An 11,470-nucleotide genomic window follows, 5' to 3' on the forward strand; every position below is an offset into this window, starting at 1 on the left:
TCTCCGTTGTCGTATTTTACGCTTCATAATGCACCACACATTTTCAATGGGAGAAAGGTCTGGACTACAGGCAAGCCAGTCTAGTATCCGCACTCTTTAAACTACGAAGCCACCCTGTTGTGACACGTGCAGCATGTGGCTTGGCATTGTCTTGCTGAAATGAGCCGGGGCGTCATGAAAAAGACGTTGCTTGGATGGCAACATATGTTGCTCCAAAACCTGTATGTACCTTTCAGCATTAATGGTGCCTTCACAGATGTGTAAGTTACCCATGCCTTGGGCACTAATACATCCCCATACCATCACAGATGCTGGCTTTTCAACTTTGCGTCTGTAACAGTCTGGAGGGTACTTTTCCTCCTTGGTCTGGAGGACACAACGTCCACAGTTTCCAAAAACAATTTGAAATGTGGACTCGTCAGACCACAGAATACTTTTCTACTTTGCATCAGTCCATCTCAGATGAGCTGAGGCCCAGCGAAGCCGGCGGCATTTCTGGGTGTTGTTGATAAATGGTTTTCGCTTAGTATAGTAGAGTTTTAACTTGCACTTACAGATGTAGCCACAAACTGTAGTTACTGACAGTGGTTTTCTGAAGTGTTTCTGAGCCCATGTGGTGATACCCTTCACACACTGATGTCAGTTTTTGATGCAGTACCACCTCAGGGATGGAAGGTCAAGGGCATTCAAAGTTCGTTTTCGGCCTTGCTGTGATTTCTACAGATTTTCTGAACCTTTTGATGATATTACGTACCGCAGATGGTGTAATCCCTAAATTACTTGCAATAGCTCGTTGAGAAATGTTGTTCTTAAACTGTTCGACAATTTGCTCACGCATTTGTTCACAAAGTGGTGACCCTCGCCCCATCCTTGTTTGTGAATGACTGAGCATTTAATGGAAGCTGCTTTTATACCCAATCATGGCACCCACCTGTTCCCAATTAGCCTGTTCACCTGTGTAATGTTCCAAATAAGTGTTTGATGAGCATTCCTCAACTTTCTCAGTCTTTTTTGCCACTTCCGCCAGCATTTTTTAAACATGTTGCAGGCATCAAATTCCAAATGAGCTAATATTTGCAAAAAATAACAAAGTTTACCAGTTCAAACGTTAAGTATCTTGTCTTTGCAGTGTGTTCAATTGAATATAGGTTGAAAAGGATTTGTAAATCATTGTACTCTGTTTTTATTTACAATTTACACAACATGCCAACTTCACTGGTTTTGGGTTTTGTACATACAAAAGATGTGTATTAAATGAGTAGAAAAGCGTTACTTGCAAGAAATTACTTGCAGAATATCATCATCAACCACTTGTTGCAGATAGCTGAGCCTACATTTATTGAGGTGTTTTGGTAAACCTTTGAGCCTTTTCAGACTTAACCTATTAGCTGGATGTTCATCGTCGTCTGTGAAGGTTAACAAACTAACTTCAAGCTAAAAACTTCAAAACAGCTGACTCGACCGCAACTATTTTTGCCCCATTTCAGTAACACTAAATTAATAGTAATTATTAATTAGTTCATTACTAAATTAATAGACAGACACTATCAAGTTAATAGTTACTAATTAGCAAATAGTTAATCTGTAACAGTAATTAATAGGATTGTCAAAAGTTTGGATCCTTCCGTTTCCAAGTCACACAAAAAAATCGATGGCTGCATTTTTCAGTATCGTCAGCAGTGTTGGGACTAACGCGTTACAAAGTAACGCGTTACTGTAACGCCGTTAGTTTCGGTGGTAACTAGTAATCTAACGCGTTATTTTTTATATTCAGTAACTCAGTTACCGTTACTACATGATGCGTTACTGCGTTATTTTACATTATTTTTTATGTAGTATCGGCTAGAAACAGAAGATCTGAGTGTGTGTTATTGCAGCGCTGCTGTGTCGTGCTTCTGATTCTTCCTCTGCGCTCTGTGTGTGTGTGTGTCTGGATGTGAATGGAAAGGGGAGGAGAGGGGAGGGGAGGGGGGTGTGCAATACAACGTAAACCGTTGGCCAACCAAAAAGTAACCACAGAACACTAGTGTTATGTGGTTACTTTTTGGTTGGCCAAGGAGACGTGACGACAGGCTGTCCTCACTCAGGTCTGCACGGACCTGGAGGGAGCGTGCCTTAAGTCCGGCTGGAAATTGGGAGAAATTGGGGAGAATGGTTGTCCCGGGGAGAGGCACTGAAATTCGGGAGGGTTGGCAAGTATGAGATATTCTCACTTCTTTTCTTTTGTCGAGCACAAAGACAATAACATTTTAGTTAAATGTAAGTTGTGTCTTGGATCAAAGATCCTGTCTACTGCCCAAAACAACAATTCAAATCTGCGTGGTTAGGCTTTGTGTATGTCGCGTGTGCCTTCCTTAGGTGAAGCCAGGTTTACAGCTATGTTGTTGATTGATTAGGGCTGGGCGATAAAACAATAACAATATATATCGCGATAGACATGTGATCAATATCAATAGAAAATGGGGTTGATAGAACGTTCGATAATTTCACTGAGCTCTGTTAGAAAAAAAAAAAAGAAGAAATACGGAGCCGGAACCGCACGGCATTCTGGGGGGTGTAGGCAGAGGAAGGGCTTTGGCCTCTCGACCTATCACGGCCGAGCCTGAACCGCAAAGCATTCTGGGAAATGCTAACAGAAAAAAAAAAAAAAAAAGCAACAACGGCTAGCTGACGACGAGGAGTGAAACGAAACGGGAATATGAGTGCGGCAGCACGAGAGGAAATTGTAAATAAAAAAAGAAACGTCACATCACCAGTTTGGCAGTATTTTGGATTTTTTAAAATCCGATACGAATCAGAGTAATACTGTCTGCAAACTTTGCAAGTTCGTCGTCCCGACCAAGTCTGGGAACACGACAAACTTATTTTACCACCTGAGCCGCTCTCACCCGCTGGAGTACTACAGCATTATCAAACAGCCACAACCATCTACATCAGGCGGTGCAAGTGGAACAGCACCGAAGTGGCAACAACAGACCACCATCGTCTCGATGGTGGTCTGTTGTTGCCGCAGACAGTATTACTCGGCAGCAGTGCCATACGACAAAAATTCTAAACGTTATAAAGAAATAACGGATGCAGTGGTGTATCAATTAGCGGAGGACATGCTCCCGCTCAGCATAGTTGAGAAGTCTGGGTACAAGAATCTCATACACGTGCTCGACCCCCGTTATGTTCTACCTGGCCGAAAGCACTTTTCCAAGACAGCTATTCCTAAGCTTTATACAATGTGCAGGGAATCCGTGGAAAAGAAGATACTGAAGTTGGTTTGATTTTTCCATAAATGACTGAAGAGGGTAACAGGTTTGTTTTGTCACAGATGTTCAGACGCAAGTTTATTCCGATGTTTACAATATTCTGTAAGACATGTTTATTTCTGCTTGCTTAATGTGACTGTTATTTATTTGCATATATGGTTACCAATATGACTTTAAAGCCTGAGTTGTACACTACTAATTTCTTAATTACAATACTTTGCACATTTTGTTGGATTAAGCATTTATTTAATGTCAATATTTGCACATCGACCAGTATTTTCATTTATTTGACTGTTTTTCATAATGCTGACCTCGTTCTAAAGGTTAAAGGTTATATTTAAAATAAAAGTATTTAAATTCAGCCTTTTTTCTCATGGTCTTTATTTAGAATAGGTTTTTTGTTTTTTTTATCAATAATTATCGATATCGACTGATATGAAACACTTATATCGTGATACATTTTTTAGTCATATCGACCAGCCCTATGATTGATTGATTGAAACTTTTATTAGTAGATTGCACAGTGAAATACATATTCCGTACAATTGACCACTAAATGGTAACACTCGAATAAGTTTTTCAACTTGTTTAAGTCGGGGTCCACTTAAATTGGTTCATGATACAGATATATACTATCATCATAATACATTCATCACACAAGATAATCATCAAAGTATATACATTGAATTATTTACATTATTTACAATCCGGGGTGTGGGATATGGAGGGGGGGGGGGGGTAGGTTTGGTTGGTATCAACACTTCAATCATCAACAATCAGCATCAACAATTGCATCCTCGGAGAAACGGACATTGAAACAGTGTAGGACTGACTTGGTAGGATATGTACAGCAAGTAGTGGACACAGAGAGAGAAATCAGAAAGTATAAGAAAAAGTGTCTACATTTGATTATTTACAATCCGAAGAGGTATTATGTGGAAGGGAGGGTGTTAATTTAGGGTTGTAGTTGCCTGGAGGTGTTCTTTTAGTGCGGTTTTGAAGGAGGATAGAGATGCCCTTTATTTTACATTATATTATAACAGTATTGAAATGAAGGCTAAAAGGGCATTAATGGGAGCTTTAAAAAAAAAAAAAAAGGTAGAAGTAGTAACTAAATAGTTACTTTTCACAGTAACGCATTACTTTTTGGTGTAAGTAACTGAGTTAGTAACTGAGTTACTTTTGAAATAAAGTAACTAGTAACTGTAACTAGTTACTGGTTTTCAGTAATCAACCCAACACTGATCGTCAGTACCGAACACCGTATAACACGTTTTCCTCGACGAGCCGCGTCAATTCTTCGCACGTGTGCAGAGTCAACGACAAAGAAGAACGCTCGTGGTCTCAATAAAATGAGCCAGTGTTTCCCATATATTTACTTATTTGTGGAAGCCTGTCACGAATGCGGCTACGCCGCTTCCAGTTTGCCGTCGGTCATAAACAAATTATAATGGAACGATAGCATTGTAGCATAACATACATCACAACACACCTCATATGTGCCTGGTTTGCCAGAGAATAAGACATAGCAGAAATTATCTGTGATGTACTCACCACTTAATCCACTTTGTCGCTATATTTAGCGAGTAGAGGTACATATTAAAAGTGAAAGAGAGGTGTATCATGCGACATTTAATTAGTAATCAAATACAAGCGGGCAGGAAAGTATTTTCCGCGCAGGTTAGAGCGGAGATCCGCCACCACAAGCCAAGGGAGTATGCATTACCACGGTGTGCAACCCAACCATTTTCACTTCTATACTGTAAGTGCTAAAAAATATGCATTACAGAAATCATTTGTTTTATATTGTTTGTTTTATCATCATCAATCAATCAATGTTTATTTATATAGCCCTAAATCACAAGTGTCTCAAAGGGCTGCACAAGCCACAACGACATCCTCGGTTCAGAGCCACATGTTCTATATACCTGAAGGGTCTACGCCGTTGCTGTTCTTTTTAGAATGTAAAATAATTGACTATTGTTCATGACAATATTTATAAGCACAGTATTATTGTCTTGTCTACATACAAGAGGATCCCCTGCTGGCCTCAGCATTAGGGATGATACTCGAAACCGGTTTTCCCGGTTGTTCTATAAGAAAAGAACCGAGTCCTCGGACTCGTATACCTTTTTGAGAACCAGTACCCGTTATCGAGACCACTATAGTAAAGAAAAAGAGTTGGTTCTTTATTCGAATCCCTGGAATCCCGTCCCGACCAGAAATGCTCCGTGTGACATCACGAGAAATGACGTCACGTAGCTCAGTCATTAGGCGCAGATAGCGAAAGCAGCAAAACAATGGACCGGAAAAAGCGCTCCAAGGTGTCATAAAGTTCAAAACAAAAGGTATAATCCAATGAATAACTTTACTGAGAGATTTGAGCAGGGTACAAACACATGACGAACACTTTTACGACCAACCGGAAACATAGCAACAAGGCTAGCAACGCACTTCCTTTACGGCAGCTGTCGCAACGTTCTTAAAGCAACCGCAGCACATACATATATATGACATCTCCCTTTTTTAACTTTTGTTTTTCTTTCCTTGTAAACAAAACAAAATCACACTGCATATGTGTTTTCTGTCTAATTATAAATAATGCAAACGAGGCGTGTTGGCTGAGTTCTTGACGTTTACTTTCACAGCGTGCTCATAACCTCATTCTTAGCTGCCGGGTGGCAACATGCAACAACACTTTTCGGGGCTACCGCCCATGCTCGTCACTCCCGTTGCATGCTGGGTAGTGTAGTTGTTATTTTCCCTAGCTCATGACATCACATCTTTCCCCCTATAAAGAAAGATTTTAACTCAATAAAGTGTATTTCTTTTTTTAGCTTTAACTTTTCATTTTTTAGCATTGTAACCACATTTGCAAACAACTTTTTCTTCATAGAATTTTCTTTCAATAAAGAAATAAAGTGCAAAAATGTCAAAGCATTATAACAAACAGTTATGTCAAATAGCAGCAGAAGTGCACTTTTTGGAGAGCTGTATTATTTTCAGTTTTGTACCCAAAGGGACTGATTTTATTTAACACTATATTATTATTTATACACCTATAGCTGTTACTGTATATATTTGTTTTTCTGAAAAATCCCACTTAATATACTTTGGGTAACAACAGTCAATATTTATTTATTTTATTTTATTTTTTTAGGGGGGTAACAGTCAATATTTATTTATTTATTAGATTTTATTTTTTTCTTATATAATAAAAGTGAGCTTTTGTTAAACCAAATATTGTGGGGTTTTTTCCATATACAACAACCTATCTGGACTCGATAAGAGAATCGATAAGGAATCGGTTCGACAAGAGGATTCGATAATAGACTCGAACTCGATAATTTCTTATCAAACATCATCCCTACTCAGTATAGACTGGACTCTGACGTTATTAACCGTATCCACTCGGCATGCATTGCACCGGTCACCTATGGGCTTGGGGGGGTTACCAACATCTGCGGTCCCTTGTAGGATTTCACGTTGTTAAAATTGAAAAATTTTTCTTGCCCTGATGTGGGACCAAAGTCGAAGATGTTGTTGTGGTTTGTGCAGCCCTTTGAGACACTTGTGATTAAGGGCTACATAAGTAAACTTGAATTTGAATGATTGTTTCTATAACCTGGAAGGCTGTTGGACCCTCCTATTCTTTTTTGGAAGTATTGATGTATATTACCTCTTTGCAGCTGCTATTGCAATTTTAATTTTGTGCAAAAAAAGACGTTAAAGCACCGTAATCTTAAATACTTAAAATTTTAAACAGTTTTCAATAAAGTAGTGAATTTAAAAGTACAGGGGTTCAGTTATTTTTTTAATGTGGCATCAAACAAGTATCGAGAATCATTGAATTTCGTAGATATCGGTATAGACTACTGAAATTCTGTTATTGTGACAACCCTATAAACTGATAGAAAATATTAATTTTGTACCGAGAAGAGACAACGATATTTACTTAGCTTTTTGGTCGGGTTACTTACTACCTTTTATGTCGGCATAGTTGGCTACTGTCTGTGAAGCAATAACATAGCCTAATTGGAATTAAATTACTTCTCAATAGTCTACAGGAATTTAGGTAAGAATATTTCAGGACCCGGAGCAATACCTTTTCTTTCACCTTTTCATTTCCACAAACTATAACACTGGGCATGCACACTAAATACATTATCTACAGATATGTATTACAGACACTTAAGCAAAAATGTCAATCAAGTTTACAAACAATTAACGGTTATGCATGTTATAATAAATATTACTATTTATGCATTTCCTGCACACTTTGAAAGAGTCCTTACCTTGTTCAGCACTCCTGGTTGTTGGCCTCTGATGCCTCCCTGGCCTGCACCTGCCTGCTGCTGTAACGTTTCGGCCAACAGGTTGCTGTTGCCCCCCATCCCTTGATTCCCAAAGCCCATCCTTGGAGTACCATTCATCACCTGGTTCCCCATCATGCCTGGTTGCGACTGTCCGTTATTTCCTTTCTGCTGCGCCGCCATCATGGCCCTGTTCATACCGCCCATCATTCCAGCTACGGCATTCTGCTGCATCATGCTTGCCTGCTGCTGAGGAGAGAGGTGCTGCTGCCCCATTGTCTGCTGAGGTAACTGGCCAGGGCATGCCTTCATATTTGCCATGTGTTGCCCAATAGCAGTGGGCCCTCCTGGGCTCCCCAGGGCCCCTTGGAGCCCCTGTGGGTTGGACGTTGGCGCACCTGAGCGCAGCAGCTCCGACAGCTGTTTATGCTTGGCCACTGCATCCTGGCCTCCACTGATACCTCCAGTCCCTCCTCCTGGACCAAGGCCAAATCCCATTCCTCCTGGACCTCCACCAGGACCCAGAACCCCAGGGCCTCCCCCCAGCGTGGTGTGCAACTGGTTGAGATCTCCCCCATTGACAAGGCCTGGTTCATTAGTGCTGATGAGCTCATCTGGCAGGTCATGCTCCAAGTCAAACAGTGAGCCAAAATCTGAAATGGAGGAGGTAAACGTTGTTAATTGTACTTAATTGTATTGATGTAAAAATGCAACAGCATGCTGCAAGACAGTGCACAACATTGCAGGTAAGGGTAAGATTATACACATTGTGCAAATACACACCCAAAAATGTCTGCTTGCACAGTTAAAATACAACTTGTACAATTAGTTCAACATGTTACCATTTGGGACATAAACTGGCATGATCACAGAAATATTTTTACAGCTAGAAGGAGCATAATTAAGTTTGTATAGTAAGTTAAACAGCAAAAAAAAACCTATTAATATGTCAACATTCACGATTGGCCATTGTGACCAAAAGTGGCATTGTTTTATTCTTAAATATGAACTATCCCATCCGAACAATTTATAAAACCTGTGAATGCTTTCTTGTTAGATCACCACTCCTTTACAATTACTTATATTTACATGTGCGTTCTTCTGGCTTTTGGAAAGAACTCAATTCAAAATCACACATGAGGTTTACTTTGTTGACACACTGTAGGCTTGATGAGAGCTCCTTTCTACAAACTAACTTATAAAATAATAAATGATAAATGGGTTATACTTGTATAGCACTTTTCTACCTTCAAGGTACTCAAAGCGCTTTGACAGTATTTCCACATTCACACACACATTCACACACTGATGGAGGGAGCTGCCATGCAAGGCGCTAACCAGCACCCATCAAGAGCAAGGGTGAAGTGTCTTGCCCAAGGACACAACGGATGTGACTAGGATGGTAGAAGGTGGGGATAGAACCCCAGTAACCAGCAACCCTCCGATTGCTGGCACGGCCACTCTACCAACTTCGCCACGCCACCCCTTGACTTGACAAAATCATTTGATAATGCCGTCATTTTGATGGTGCCAGTACAAATATCTGTACTACTAAAAGGACCTGTATGTACGTACAACACGTATAACTATTAGCATATCATTATGCTATATCAAATGTAACTTACTTCACCAATTATTATTTATTTATTTATTTTTATTGTGATTACTTAACGGAGTATATTGTGAATAAATTGAGAACAGGAAGTGAACAAAAGTTTTAGAAACTGTTATGTAAAAGAAAAGGGGTAGGATTAAATAAGCTCTGCTTCTTCCTACTCCTTTTCGAACATGTTGAAAAGAGAAACTGGAAATTGAGATGTATCATGTTGTATGCTTGCATGTTCGAAATAAACTCAAACTCAAACTCAATTATGTGGCATTAAATACTAATAGAATCCAGTTTAAAAGGCTGTTCAATCTATAATTTTTTAAAAAGTACAAGGAAGAATAATTTGGATATACATTTTGAACTTTGTTAAAAATAAAATACTATTCATTTCATTAGGTGAATCATAACTGACCTAACTATTAAGAGAACTGTTGTATTTAGACATCAGTTTTGTAAACTGTGTTACAAAATTAGAACAGGAAGTGAACAAATGTGTTAGTACCGGTAATTGCTAATGAGCTTTGCTTCTTTCTACTCCTTTTCGAACATGTTGTAAAGAGAAATGAGAATATGTAGATTATATGATGTACCACATTGTATCTCTACACATGTTCGAAATAAACAAACCATAACCAGTCTGAGCCAGTCCCAACATGAGAGGAAAAGTAAAGTACCTTCATCTTTTAAATGTACCATACAAAAGTATAATAAATGCGTGTACTGGCTGAACGATTTAGCTATAGAAGATTAGAGTTACAGCTATGACACGTAAAAAAAGAAATAGGCTTAGAATGGAGGAGTGTCTCCTGGCTAACTTGATGTTTGAACATGGCGCTGTCCATACTCCATGCTACCTTGTTTAACGATCAGGCCAGCAGTCTTTACCCACAATAACACAAGCTATAACAGGCAAAGTTTAACCACCAGGGCTCGCGGTTAGCTCTGTAAAAAAGGCCAATTAAATCGTCGACCAGCTCTGCTTTCGTTATCACTATTAGCGGTTGCCTACAGCCAGGGGACAGCTGGGTTTGTGATGAAGGGGGGAAAAGAGATTTCAAATGTTAGCTCCCTCAAGAGAAGGCCGGGCTGACAGTTTGATGAAGCTTTAGAATATGAAAACTTTATCCCAACGAGGGCACGTATTGACTTTAGTTATCGAGCCCAGTTTTAAAAGAGCAAATGAGTCAGTCTTCGATCAGCTTGCTAACAGCGGCTAGCAGGCGAGCTAACTGGGAGGACTCCCTCCGCACGTCCGACACACACTCTACTACTAGCAGGCTAACCTTAGCATGCTACGACAAAAACACAACAGAAAATCCCTCGTCTTTTCCCTCTTCCACACACAGGAAACCGGTGGGAAAAGGAGCGAAACTTTACAAACAAGTGTATGTGTGATATATTCAAACTCAAACGTACCGTTTCCGTCGCTGGCAGAGGCGGAAAGTGCCGGAGAGGAGAGCTTAGGCCTCTTGGCTGAAGGCGGGCCAGAGTCCAGAACGTTCTCGGCCATATTTTTCTCGGAATAAAAATATATAAAGTATTCACAATTGAGGGCGTTTTCACGCCGTTAGAAGCTCATTCCGTTTTGTATCCAATATTGCGACTTTTCCCCCTCCTTTAGGGGGATTAAGAGGGGGAAAGTCCCGTGTACGAATGACTCTTTCCCTGGGTTCGCCTCTCGATTTCAGCTTCGGCGTATAATCAACCCCCCTCCTCCTCCCTCCCTCGGCGGATTTTTTCTTCTTTATAAATTTCTGCCTGCCGGAGAAGGAGGAGGAAAGAGTCGGTGGAAGTGAAGAGGTAGTTACTTCCACGCTAAACTTGCACGGCTTCCTGGGATGTCAATACACCGTCCCTGTGTGTCTCTTCCATGGCCGCATCCGTCATTTCTAGCCTCCTTTCCAGCGGAGTGGGTCGGGTACAAGTGGCTCGTTCGCCTGCCAAGTGATGGTGCTCCGCTGGTGCTGCTGGTGGCTGAGCCCATGCTGATTTCAATCCCTCCAAATAACAACAATTACCAATAAACTGACAAACTTGCAATTGTTTTTTTTTTATTTAATTTAATAAATTGGTTTGGTTTAGCTGCCAAGTAGATTTTTTTGCCAAAATGGAATAATACAAATAATGTTTCCAAACTTTGCTCCAATGTGTGCATTTAAGATGCAACAAAATGTATGCTAAACTCCCTGAACAAAACTTTGCGCCTTCCGCCCATGCGCAGCTGAAATAGGCTCCAGCACCCCCCGCGACCCCAAAAAAGGGACAAGCGGTAGAAAATGGATGGATGGATG

At 40.3% G+C, this 11,470-nt stretch overlaps 1 protein-coding gene across 6 annotated transcripts in view; it reads right to left on the bottom strand.

The window, feature by feature from the left end:
- The window catches only part of ep300a (E1A binding protein p300 a), a 76,134-nt gene extending 64,987 nt beyond the window's left edge, over nt 1–11,147 (bottom strand). For all 6 annotated transcript variants that reach the window (XM_062056167.1, XM_062056166.1, XM_062056168.1 and 3 more), the window contains exons 1-2: nt 10,596–11,147; nt 7,553–8,223 (exon numbers count right to left, since the gene is read on the bottom strand). In XM_062056167.1, coding sequence (XP_061912151.1) covers nt 7,553–8,223; nt 10,596–10,689 — 765 coding nt within the window. In that variant the 5' untranslated portion in view covers nt 10,690–11,147. The remainder of the gene's footprint in view (nt 1–7,552; nt 8,224–10,595) is intronic.
- Nucleotides 11,148–11,470: the final 323 nt, after the last annotated feature.

This window comes from Entelurus aequoreus, linkage group LG08 (genome assembly GCF_033978785.1).
Source record: "Entelurus aequoreus isolate RoL-2023_Sb linkage group LG08, RoL_Eaeq_v1.1, whole genome shotgun sequence".
Classification (NCBI taxonomy): Eukaryota; Metazoa; Chordata; class Actinopteri; order Syngnathiformes; family Syngnathidae; genus Entelurus; species Entelurus aequoreus.